A 13,114-nucleotide genomic window follows, 5' to 3' on the forward strand; every position below is an offset into this window, starting at 1 on the left:
GGCATATTCATTACCGTTTGTACAACAGTTTTACTACAAATACCATGGTTAAACTATGGTTACCACTGTTAAAACATTGTACTTACATCGGCCAGAAATCTGAGTTTGTAACTTTGACTTTTCCTCTACTAACTTGATTTTCACAGCAGCATCTTGAAGAGCGCCACCTCGTGGTGGGAGTGATGGGTATCAGACGATACTCCTTGTAAATAAGGTCAATCAGATGGGAACTGAAGTGCTGAAGTTACATAAAGCTGCGACTTGATGGCGCTGTCGCACAAATCTGTTTTAAGTAAGACGGTGACAGAAAAAAGAGTCTGACAGCAGATGAACATTGAGCTGCTTTTAATAAACTATTGATAAAGAGTCGTTCTATGAAAACATCACTAGAATCAAACTATTTGGTAAGAAAGTGAATAAGTGAGCAACCCAAAATAAAATGCTAAATAAAAGCGAAATAAAAAGCCGCACAAACGATTGAGACTATTTTTGCGAAAGCTCGTCTATAGTGAGCCAACACTCTATGAGGAAAATGGTGCCAACGTCCACAGCCTGATTTTACAGTGACAGTTTGCTAAGGGGGGTCTCCGGGACCAGGTCTTCAGGTTTAATCAAAGGCTAAATCCCTTATTTCGATGGATATCGCATTAATACATGAGGTTTTCATTGATATTTTTATAATCTTTAATTTAGTGTTTATCATTTAGATCTAATGATGCTGCAGCTCTATCACTGTGAAAAGTCACGTTCTCCATGATTCAACCGGAACCTTCTTCTTCTACTGTTTCTGCCATGTGCTGAGAACAATCAGCCACCCAGTGAAATGTTTATGGTTCTCAGTAAGTTGTTCTCATATAGAACCCCCAGAACAACAACAGGCACCTCATACAGCAGACTCTCTTTATTTACAGTGAATCATCCGTTGGATCACTTCCTCTGATGCATCTGTAAAGGTTCACATCCAAATACGATAGAAGCCCAAGACCACAGTCAGGCAGGTGAACACTGAGCCTGTAGGACAGACGACAAACACAAGATCATCACCTGGATGAGTATTTGTGTATTTGTCACCACTGAGCCAGAGATGCCGGAGACATGGCCCCTGCTGTGCCATGACCCACCTGCCAGGTACTTTATAGTGTCCAGTTTATGAGACTCCAACATGGTTTGGACCCCAGCTGCTTCAGTGTCTATTTTCATGTTGGTCTGAGTCAAATGGCGATCTTGCTCTGCAGTCTGTAAAAAAGGCAGAAGACGTGCTCCTCAGAGATCCGCTCGGACCACAACGTAAAGGGGGACACACTGAATCTGTCCACGGCTACACGGTGGTAAATTATCTCAACTACAAATTTAGTTCACTGAGACAGGAAAGAGCTCTTCACCATTTCCATGATCTCATTCCGCGTTTCCAGAAGCTTCTTCTCCTGATCTGCTTTCTGAAAGTTAGAAATGTGATTTCATTTAGCAAAGGACTTCAGGTACGGACTGCACAGACAGGAAACGCTCATTAGACACTTACCAGCTCCTTTACACGGCTTTTCTCCAAATTCATGTCCAGCATCGTGTCTGAGCGCACTTTGTTCAGTACGTCCTGCACGATGGAGCAGCACAACAGGAAACACACAAGACAGAACGACTGCTTAATAAAAGTGCTGGTGCTCCTCTCCAATAAAAGCCTCGATGCTGTGAGTCCCTGTAACTTACTGTCAGTTGGACCTTCAGCAGCAATAACTGGATCTTGAGTTTCTGGAAGAAACAAGGTGAAACAAGGACATGCTGTGGTTACACCTGCAGCTGCCTCGTCCACACTCACACTGTTATTACGGCCTTTAAGGTCAGATGACTGAGATCACTGTTATTATTTATTATTTATATAGAAGCACTTTACAAACCATTAACGTCCAGTGACGTTGAGTTGAGGTTCCCCACATTCACCTTCATTTCACCCACAGAGCCAAGAACATTTTACTGTTACTAAGGTTCAGATTCTAATAGGGTACGTGATCGATCTTATTGATCAGCATGTTCTGTTTGATCACGTCATCATCAACACTCTGCTGTCGTCCTCGTCCTGTACAGTCTGAATATTTTATTACATACAGTATTTGTATTGTTTTGTGTAGAACCATGGTTACTGCGAGAACGCTGCTTCACTGTACATGAGCCACCTGCCCTGATGTTCTTTGAGAATACACTGCAAACCTGCAGTAGGGTCTAGGCCAAAGACACTGGTCACTGAAACAGGGACAGCGTCTCACAAACAGATCAGGTCTTGTCGGAGAACCTCAGGCAGCTGATGGAAGATCCCAGGGCAGAGAGGTCCCCAGTTCATCCAAACAAGAGGACGTAATCAGAAAAACCCTCCTGTGACAAGTGTGTGAAGTCCAAGTCCTTACCCAGCTGTGGACAGGACCCACTGAGCCCACATGAGGCAGAGGGTCAGTAAGAAGCGACTACAGGTGACTGACTCAGCTTCACTATTAAAGCCTATTGTGTCTTTTTATTACGTGTTGAATCTTTAACACGTGATTTATTTCTTACATGCTGGAACCACATTAGGCTGCATGATAACCACACGTACCTCATTCTCTGCCAGCAGGGTAGAGAACTCACTCTTTTCTAGGATTATCATGTCCTTCTTCACCGCTGCTATCTGGGACATGACACGCTGCAGCATTATCTCCTACACGTGAACATAATAAGAGTAAATTAGAAATAGTCTGTTCCCTTCCTGCCTTTTCCAGCCGTAACTGTCTCACCTGATGCACTTTGGTCACCATGTCATTATAGACGACGTCCATGTTAGAGTCCGTGGTCCGGACCAGCACTTTAACCATCATCTCAGCCTGCTCCTCGGTGAAACCTTTGGATGGAAACGATGTTCAAAGCAAAAGAACCTTTTCTTATCGAAGGACAGAAACGCTGAAGCAACAGGAAGCACGAACCATTTTCCTCGAGGAGTCGCACTATGGCGTGTGTGTCAAAGAACAGCTTCCGCCCCTCGGACTTTGGCACATCCGGTTTGGAGTCGTACTGGAAGACTCTGATGGACGTGTTTAGCTCTGGAGGAGAAGCAGGAGTGTGAAAGAATTAATACACCTCTGAAAATAGTTCTTCGTGGACTCTAGTGGGTTCTTTATGGGCCTATGGTCCTCAGTCTGACCCCTGAGGGTGTGATAAGACTCTAAAACAGCTAAAGTGCCTAAAACACAATATGTGTCTAGTGTCCTTGAACACTGGAAATCCACTGTGAGACCAGTGACAAAGGTCAAAGTTGAGCCTTTAAACACAGAAACAACACTGACCATTTCACACGGTGAAGTCGATTCAGTGACTTCACACGTTTACACCCTATCAGCTCAGTGAGGATAAGACTCACCTCTCACAAACATCTGTGTCACAGCAGGAGGAAGCACAGGGGTCAGTCCTGTCCCGGTCCATGGGGGCGTCACACAGCGGCTGAAAGCCGCACAGGTGATCCTCTGGAGACCCGGGGATGCGTTGACACGTTTCCAAACCATCATGCTTGGTGACATGTTTAGTGCTGGTGGCTTAAAACTGAGAACTCTGTCTGCGTTAACACAAGGAGGACGCCACCTTTCTAACTTTTCTACGTGGTTAAAAACAAAACGTGGGTTTTTCAGTTGACACAGTTTCACTGCCACTGTCAGACCCTTTGTTCAGCTGAAGCCACATCCAGCCAAGACTCTACGTCAAGACCCTGGGACAGACCTACAGTTTACGGTCAGCTCTGCTGTGGTCACCTGCAGCTACAGGAAACGACTGAGAAAACACTGAAATTCCTAAACGTCCGGTGTGACAACTTTCAAAATAAAACTAGTGTGTGTCCATCCATCCAAGAGTTCTGACTGGATCCACTTCCAGGAAATTACTCTCAAATTTCTGCAAATGTACTTGGCCCAAGCAAACGATGATGAAGCCTCCCCCCTGAGCTAAAGACTCATCGTCCTGCTGAAAGAAAACTCCAAACTGGTTTTTAGGTTCCAACTGGGACAGGCGTCCGTATGGAGATCCGGCTAAACACCAACAGGGTCCTGGTGCTCTGCAAGTCCCACTGCTCAAAGGTATGGACAGGGGTCACACAGGAGGAGGAGGAGGAGGAGGATGATGGTGATGGTGATGATGATGGTGATGATGATGATGACAGGTCTACACTGTATCTGCAAAAGGACAAAAAAAGCTCAAACAGTGCAAAGTAAAATCTACTGTGACGAACCAAACAAACATCTGTCTCAAATATGAGACAGATGTTGATATTAGAGCCATGAAAACAAATCAGGAGCGAACAGCAGGAACAGTGGACAAGAACAGACACACCTGGACGAGGCTGCAGACACACCTGGACGAAGCTGCAGACACACCTGGACGAGGCTGCAGACACACCTGGACGAAGCAGGAAAAGGTCTGAGTACTGGGGCAACAGGACACAAGAATAAAAGCCTCGACCTGACTTAGCGACTCTCGGTGTGGAACCAGACTAAAGGTCATGACGCCTGAAGAACCAGGTGGTCGCACTTCGACTTTTCCATAAGTTTTAATCGTTAACTAAAAACATTCTTTACCTCTTCGACAGGAAAAACTTTCTTCTTTTTCTTCCTCTTCTTCTTCGGCTGCTGCTGCAGCTGCTTCTTCTTCTTCTGGTTCAATTCGGGTCCATACCGCCCCCTGCTGTCCAACCCTGTGCAGCACATGCTGTTTTCCCATGTCAGTCCTGTAGGGACTTAAGGAGGGTCTGACCTTCCTCCTCTTTGTCCTTCAGGCCCCTGCTGCTCTGACTCAAACCCTGAACAGGGTGTTATGAAGTGTTCCCCATTCTCCTGAGAACCACATGTGTCACACCTGTTTGCTCTTTCCCAGTCTAGCACTCAAACCTGGTCCCTCCTCTCCTGTTCTTTTCTTTGTGGCCTATGACTTTAACAGATTTTCGTTCCTTCCTCCTGATTGTTGCTTTTCCTTATTCTTTTCCAAAGGGGACGTGGACTGTCATAGTTTCCTACCACCCCCCTGTCTGGTCTGACCTCCTCCACCCACGGAGGACTAATAATGAATACAGGCAGCTGATGTAAAAGTGTGTTTCAGGTATGTACAGTCCTGTTCCCCGTGTCTGAGGACAATTACAGCGAGTGCTCCTCAGTTTCCTTCACGCCTGCCTTCACTTCACTCAGTTGCTGGTTCTAGTTATTAAGACGTTACTCCTCTGTCATGACAGCAGGAAGAGCTAAGAGGAAGTGAAGTTGTGCAAACTGACTGTCCACCCACGTCAGCTGACATGGGACGATGTCCTCACTTTCCAGCATGTGTCCATTAATGAATCTTTAAGGACATCACATGCTGACCTTTGACCTTTAGGGGTCTGTATTACAGTTCATATTCTATGGAAAAATGTAAAGCCTAAAAAAGTCCTCATGCATGTTTGGATTTCTGAGCCAAATGGGCCCTAAAGGTCCCAGTGAGACCCAAGCGGCACGTCTATTTTCACTGTTACTGAATGTGACGCTGATTTTATTCCTCTCTTCAAAAATGACCCCACCCTGTTCAGTGAAGTCTGAATCATTTGACACAGTGAGCCATGCCTGAGAAAAATCACTTCCTCTTTCCTCCGTCCTTATTTCCTTTAACATGTTGCACACAGCACACTTGTTGACATCTGCCTTTTATACTTCCCCAAAGTTTGCTTCAAGTAAAGAGACTAGAAACAAACGCAGAGCTGCAGCTATTTGCATAATAACATGACAGCCACATATTAGTCGTCAGGGACCTGCCGTCCTGGTCTGTCGTGGACTTGTAGTTCTTCTTCATAGTCATAGTCAGAGTCCTTAGTGTATTTGTTAGTTTTTGTTAGTTCAGCCATAGTTTGTGTTTTGCATAGTTTCCCTTGGACTCTGAGGTTCCTGGACCTGTTGGCCCAGTTTGTTTCTACTAGTCGTGCAGCCAGTTCAATCCCAGTTAGTTAAGATCACGGGTTTTAATGTGTAAGTCTTGAGGAGAGTCCACACCTCCATCTCTACGAGGCCCCACCCCTAATAATTTAATACGTCATCTCTGTATGTGATTTTGAAGTGTCCACGTTTCCTCTCTAGCTGTGAGGTGCAGTTAGTAATTAGTACCATGACTATTATACTCTAATATATGCTCACTAGTCTTTGCTGTGGGGTGATATTATGAAGGAGGACTCAAAGAGCTGACGGCTATGACAGGCTTATCTATTAAAGAGCGTCTCATGGACATTTGCTGCCCATCGAAGCAAAGAAACTCATTTTAAAAAACATCAGTGATTTACCCTTGAAGTGGTTTTCTTAGATATTTAAATTAGATATAAATCTTTGCATCTGATTTTCTAATGTCTACACACAACATTGATAACTTACTTTATTTTCCTCTAATGACATAAATGATTTCAGACACTGAGTCTTGTGATTATTTTGGATAAATATCATCTTTATTCCTGTTAGTAAAATGGTTGTACTTCCTCTATCGCCACTTTACAAAGTCACTCTGAGTATTTCTCTAGAAAAACATGGATCAAATCAACAGACGAGCCAAACCACGGTCCACGTGTGTCGCTCAGTCCTGGGTATTTTAAAATGTGCTCTCTTCTTCATGGTGCTAACGGACCTTTCTCAGAACGGATCCTTCCTGTGCTGCATCAGAACAAGAACTCACTCATGTAGGTTTGACATGTTTTTCCTCTGGACTGCCAACTTTAATCATTACATGAATTATTCTAGTGTCAAAGCTTTAAAAAGGCTCAACTCCTGTTTGTTTCTCATGTGCCAACCACCATGACCCCAAGCACCACCACAGTGGTATTCTGGTTACGTTCTGGTTAGGCCTTAGGCTCCGTGCACAGCGACACACTGATTTACCAACCTTCCCACTGTGCACGTCTGCTCACTCAGCTAAAGGTGAAGAAGCAAAGCTGTCGTTCAGCCCGGGGTGCCGGGTTCTGTTGCTGGATGAGACTATATCTGTACAACTTAATGCTACACCTGCTTTGCTGCCACATGCAGAGCAAAACAGACCAGCAGGTGTAATTGGACACAGGTGCTGTTTGGTGCCGATGCACTGGAGCTTGATGCTAAAGTTGCAGAGCCTCATTGATGGGAAGGAAACTTCAAGTCGTTCCCCTCTGAGATACACAAATGGGCAGTTGCTGCACATCTCAGCAAAACAGGAAATTTCATGTTTCCTCTGCTGCTTATAGCAACAGCTTGTATCACATTACTTCTGCCTGTGTCGCAACACATCAATTAACATACTCTCACATACACATACACACATTTCTACAACGGGACCAGGATCCAGTTGTGAGCACAAATAAAACACAGCAATGTGAAGACCTGATGGTTCTCCTGGAACACCACTATGAATAAAGACAGTTGTACATGTGTTCTCAGTAGGACGTGGGCTTTAGACACTTCTTCTTGATGGATTTTTGTAGCAGTTTAGGCTTGAAGGTGATGAGGGTGAGTACTGAAATGCCCAGAAAGGAAAGAAAGATGGGTATAAAAAGGAGAATGTACCAAAATACAGATTCCCCGCTTTCTTCTAAACAAACATGTGACTGGAAATGTTCCACCCGGTGCGTTGTCTGAAAGAGATCTTCACATTTAACGTCGGACCGTCCGACCATATTTATTGTGCCTGTTGTTTCAAACGTCCTGAACCATTCTGCCTGGCAGCAGTTGAAAGGATTTCCTGTGAGGAAAAGCGTGTGCAGTTTTGTGGCTAAGATGTTAGCTTGGGCTGAGGGGATAGTGGACAGTCTGTTGTCCCTCAGGTCAAGCACTTTCAGGTCAATGTTTAGGAGTGACTGGGGAAGATGGGCCAGAGAGTTCCCCGAGATGTTTAAAGACTTCAGACTTTGGAAATGGGAGAAGTCAAATTCTCTGATGTGAGTATTTCCTAAACCTAGATGCTGTAAAGTTCTGCTGAGGCCTTGTATGGACTGATGAGCAATGAGTCCTGTGTTATCAGACAGTTCCAGGTGCGTTAGCAACAAGCCTGCAAATGCTGACTGGGGAATTCTTTGAAGGTTGCATCCTTTAAGGTACAGCTGCCTTAGTAATCCAGCATTTCTCAAGTCCACACATGCTGAGGTGGCGTTTCCGCTGATCTCCGCTTCTTCAGAAAGACATATGTCAATGTTGTTATAGCTGAGATCCACTGACCTGAGGCTCGGCAGCGTGGAAAACAATCCTGAGGGTAACTGTTCGAGATTATTCAGGCTTAGGTTAAAGTACGTCAGGTTGCCCAGAGCGGTCAGGGTGCGTTCATCTGCCACAATCTGGCTCAGTCTGTTGTTGCTAATGTCTAACTCGTACAGGCTGCCAGGGAACTGTTCCGAGGTCATATTTAAGGTTTCCAGACAGTTTGTGCACATTTGAAGTCTGGACAGGTTTGGCATTTTCTGAATGAATCCTTCAGGGAAATACACCACCTGGTTTCCTTTCAAGTCCAGAATCTCTACAGAGGAAATGTCCCCATGAAGACCGTCATCCCATAGCCGGGCTGTCATGTTCCTTTGATACTTCCTCAGATTGTAGAACTCCACGGTTGTAGTCCAGTTTGTGAGTGTATCGTTGTTGGCCAGGTGTTCGTAGAACCTTATGCTGTTATGGGACAGGTAAAGGTTCCGTAGGTGACTGTGGTTGGGCAAGAAAGGAAAGAAGAGCAGCTTGTTCTCTGACAGATCAAGCGTCTCGAGCAGGAACGTATCATTGAGGTCCTGTCTGGAGATGAACCACTCAAGGACGTTATGGCTAGCGTTGAGGACCACCAGCTGTGTCATGTGGAAGTCAGTCAGGCAGGGCAGGTTATTAAAAGCCAGGTTGAGCCGCTGGAGTTTGGGATTGCTCTCGAAGGCACCGTCGATCTCAAACAGGATGTTACGCTGCATATTGAGTTCTTTGAGCTGGTGCAGATCCCTGAATGAGGTCTCATCCAGTCTCTGCAAGAGGTTTCCAGAAAGATTGAGGTACTCCAAGAACGTCAAATTCGTGAGGAGAGTGGCAGCCATTTCATCATTGAGCATATTCTCCGAAAGGTCTAGAGTTCTAAGAGCAGGCATTGTCCTTAAGGCGTGGCTGGTTTCCTGGTAGCCAGCATGAAGGTTGTTATTTGCTAAGTTCAGTCTTTGTAACGCCCGTGAAGCTTGAAAAGTGTTTGACTCTAATTTGTCCAGACTGTTACAAGCTAAGCTCAGGCTGTGTAGTAAAGGATAAAATAAGAGGGAATCGTCTTGTAGTGTTTGAATATGATTGTAGTTGAGCTGAAGCTCCTCTATGTAGTCTGGTAGTCCCGAAGGCACAGAGGACAGCTTCCCATTATTGCAGAGAGCCGTAGTCTGGATCTGCAGAGGACAGGAGACAATACTGGGTGTGTTACTGCATCTGCACGTGTTTGTGGGAGAAAAATGTTTGTTTCAGACAGACGTCTTACCAGCTGACACTGGCTGAGCTGGGGATGACTGGAGACTGGGTTCAGGATTATCCATACGGGTAAGGAGCAAAGCAGAATGGAAGTGAACCCGTGGAGTGGCATTTTAACATCTTAACTGTTGACAGGATGACACAGCGAGAGACAAATGAGGCTCTGGTGTGTATACAGGCCTTATCTGTCCTTAGACAACCTCAGGATTTATTACATATATGGAAAATATCATCTTTGTCTTTTAGTCGTAAACATTTACTTAGTGACTACAGTCGTCGTATGATGTTAAAAAGGCAGAAACATGTTCACTTGTATTTTTAATATATCATAATATATTAAATAGATAATATATATATAATAATAATAATAATAGATAATGATCATAAGTCGTGTCAGGGACATAAACACGTGTCTGTGGTGTCATTAAACTGAGTTTTTCTCTTAGGAGGAGAATTTTTTTTAAAATACCAATTTATCACAATGTCCCTTTCACTTTGCTGCTGTGTCCTAATCAGGACTCACTGTGTGGACATGATATAGTCAGTTTTTCACTAAAGCAAAGACAAACAAACAGAAAACACACATGACACTCACACTGCACATTTTTACAGCATGTGGTCTGAAGCATATTGAGCAATTTAAAAATGTTTAACTGGACATTTGAGGACCAATCACTTCGATCAATAATGACAGTAAAACTTATTCATTGGGAACTTTTGTTTCAACAATGTGTGATGCTGATTCCAGAATAATATTAACTTCATACCAGAAACTGCTGTGCACAAACTAAATTACAGAAAAACTTTTAGAGAACGACTTTAGTCCAAGAATCTCAAAACCAAGTGAGGGTCTTGGTCAAACAGCTTCAAAGCCAGCGTTACTAATTTACACAGAGGATGCATCTTGCCTCTTATAACAGCAGCAGTGCATATTGCACGGTGCATTTACTTACACTGGTGGTTAGTTGCAGTTTTCCCAAGACACTGACGGTTAATGTCCCGACCGTATCGCTGGCTGACTCGCTGCTGCAGTTCTCACGAGCAAAGTTCAGCTGCCCGTCTCTGCTCTAACTCAAGTATCGATGCCTCTTTTTACTATTCACGGAAGCAGGCAGGCAACGGAAACCTAGTCACATGGACAAGTAGAAAGATGTTCTCAAGCCGGGGCCACAGGAAGGCGAGTGCAGGCTCTACAGCTTTCAATCAGCATCGCGCAGTTTTTCTTCGCAGTGCTACGATAGTTTTGTTGTTATGGGCCTGGTAGCACAACTGCAACCACAAAAACCCCGATGAGAACACACCCTTCACACCCTCAGCTCGTTCTGATCAGCCAACCAACATGAGAGGAAACCACTCAACACACACACACCCTTCCTGTCTGATTTTTGGCTTGTCCCTGCAACAGCTCATGTGCACACACACACACATATATATATCTATATGTATATATAGATATAGATATATATATGCATGTATGTATGTATGTATGCATGGCTGTGGAAACACTCTATGTAATAATGCATTGTAGTATCTCAGTGGTCCTGGGCCAAACAACATGGAAGAATAAATGGATGTTTGCTGCTGAGCCTGTTTTCTGACCAAACCATTAGAGAAACAGTTTCAGTTGTTTGTTTTCAACATGTTAAACTTAAATCTTGGCTCCTTTGAGAACATGCCCCGTCACTGCTGAGTGCACCGAAGCTTCTACGTTATCTTTGTTTGACCTCTAACCTTTATCTTGTTTAACCCAGTCGTCGCCCGTGTGTGTAAAAATAGGGAATTAGGATTCAGGAAGTGATGGGCTGTCCTTGGAGAGCTGCTCAGCTCATGGCTCCTTCCTGTTTCAACACAGGACGTTTGAAAGTCTCACTGTTGTAGCTTTGGGTGGAAAAAGAGTCTAATCCCTGAGACTCCTGGTTGACTAGTGAAACTCCACAATGGTACTTGTGAGACACACACACACACACACGCACACACGCACACACACACACACACACACACACACACACACACAGGGTTTAAATTAAAAAGAGTAAATAAAAGTAGACTAGAAATCAGGACAAGCTTTTCTGTTGTCTGGTTTCTGTAGCACCTTCCAGACGACTGCACAGAGAAAAGGTGCTGACAGGGGCCATGTCAGGTCTTTCAGGATGGTGGTGGAGCTGCACAGGCAGCGTGTCCTGAAGGTGTCATCCAGGCAGGGACTCTTCGGAGACTCTTCCAGTCTGCGTCTGTCCAGCTGACATACCAAGCTGATGTGCAGTACGTCAGCAAGAAGCTGAGCCTTTTCTACCAGGGCGGTGGAGGTGATGGTCCCTGTGAGGTCCACTGTGCTCTATGTCTCAGGGAATTTGGAACTGGACACTACTATCTACTTCCTCTGAATCTCACGGGGTGTCCTGAAGTCCTTAATCCTCATACAGAGTACTACTAAGGCCCAGACCAAACAGCCTGTTTGGGTAAATGGTGTTTAATGCAGGGCTGTAGTTGATAAATAGGGTTCACACACACACGTGTCCCTTTTTGTCCAGATGTGTGCAAGGCTGTAACACTCGGGTCCTCGGTGGACCCGTGTGATCTGTAGGCAAACCAGTAAGGACCAAGGTCAACAGGAAGACCGGCCCCGACATGTTTAGAGACAGACCTCTCAGAGTGTTTGGTAATAACAGGAGTTACGCTCCTCATAATGTTCTGCAATAGAAGAAAGGCCAGTCCATTATGTTTGACGAGTCAATGATCCACCGTCAGGTCTTCAGGAAGTAGTCGACGTGTGTGAAACTACATTCAGCTCCTGAGCTGCACACAGATGGTGGCGACTTCCTGATGACCTTAACTGTGCCCCACCACTCGCTGCCTTCACAGTGAAAACAGAAAATGTTCCTGTGTCTTTGACTGACTGAGGTTCCTATGATGCATTCAGGACAACACGGAACTTACTGCGCTATAGTTGTGGTTCTGCTGTTATTTTATCCATTTTCATTTTAATTATGTTTTATCAGATTTATTGTTTATTATTTTCTGCCTCAGTAAAGCAAACATGAAGGTGCTGTACAAATAAAGCTGCCTCGACTCACAATATTTCCAAAAACCTACTGATTGAATTTATATTAGGGGAAAGACATGAATTATTTATATAAGGCACAGAGACTCCTCCTATATTTGACTCCTCATGTTGGGAGTCATGTGTCCATCCATCATCTGTACCCACTTATTCCTGTTTAGAGTCACAGGGTTCAGCTCTGGCGACACCTGGTGGCACAGCTCTATGTAAACCACAATGTAAATATTCATCCATCCATCATCTAGACCCCCTTAGTCCTAACCAGGGTCTCAGGGATCTGCTGGAGCCTATCCCAGCTCTCTTTGGGTGAAAGGCAGGGGTCCACCCTGGACAGGTCCCCAGTCCATCACAGGGCCACATAGAGACCAACAACCTCACACACTCACACTCACTCCTATGGGCAATTTAGAGTCACCAATCAACCTGACATACATGTTTTTGGACTGTGGGAGGAAACCAGAGTACCTGGAGAAAACCCACACAAGCACAGGGAGAACATGCAGACTCCACACAGAAAGGCCCCTGATGGGTTTCAAACCAGGAACCTGGAGAACATTTTTGCTGCGTTGTTTAATATTCAGCCCCAAGAATCAAACTTGTG

At 44.8% G+C, this 13,114-nt stretch overlaps 2 protein-coding genes across 6 annotated transcripts; both read right to left on the reverse strand.

The window, feature by feature from the left end:
* Nucleotides 1-328: 328 nt before the first annotated feature.
* Nucleotides 329-5,206, reverse strand: mcur1 (mitochondrial calcium uniporter regulator 1). Of its 5 annotated transcripts, none has more exons than XM_026292804.1 (11): nt 4,584-5,206; nt 4,339-4,404; nt 3,380-4,181; nt 2,946-3,062; nt 2,760-2,863; nt 2,582-2,683; nt 1,705-1,746; nt 1,520-1,591; nt 1,383-1,436; nt 1,122-1,236; nt 329-1,011 (listed from the first exon to the last, which is right to left on the reverse strand). In XM_026292804.1, the coding sequence occupies exons 3-11, from the start codon at nt 3,534-3,536 to the stop codon at nt 956-958; spliced, it is 819 nt and encodes a 272-aa protein (XP_026148589.1). In that variant the 5' UTR covers nt 3,537-4,181; nt 4,339-4,404; nt 4,584-5,206; the 3' UTR covers nt 329-955. The 5 variants fall into 5 exon arrangements, with proteins under 5 accessions (XP_026148589.1, XP_026148587.1, XP_026148591.1 ...); XM_026292802.1 differs by having other exon boundaries at nt 4,339-4,432; XM_026292806.1 differs by lacking the exon at nt 4,339-4,404.
* A 1,231-nt stretch (nt 5,207-6,437) lies between these two features.
* nrros (negative regulator of reactive oxygen species) lies at nt 6,438-10,777 on the reverse strand. Its single transcript, XM_026292733.2, has 3 exons — nt 10,406-10,777; nt 9,463-9,577; nt 6,438-9,373 (listed from the first exon to the last, which is right to left on the reverse strand). Exons 2-3 carry the CDS (start codon nt 9,562-9,564, stop codon nt 7,415-7,417), a joined length of 2,061 nt encoding a protein of 686 aa, XP_026148518.1. The 5' UTR covers nt 9,565-9,577; nt 10,406-10,777; the 3' UTR covers nt 6,438-7,414.
* Nucleotides 10,778-13,114: the final 2,337 nt, after the last annotated feature.

Source organism: Mastacembelus armatus, chromosome 20 (genome assembly GCF_900324485.2).
Source record: "Mastacembelus armatus chromosome 20, fMasArm1.2, whole genome shotgun sequence".
In the NCBI taxonomy this organism is placed as follows: Eukaryota; Metazoa; Chordata; class Actinopteri; order Synbranchiformes; family Mastacembelidae; genus Mastacembelus; species Mastacembelus armatus.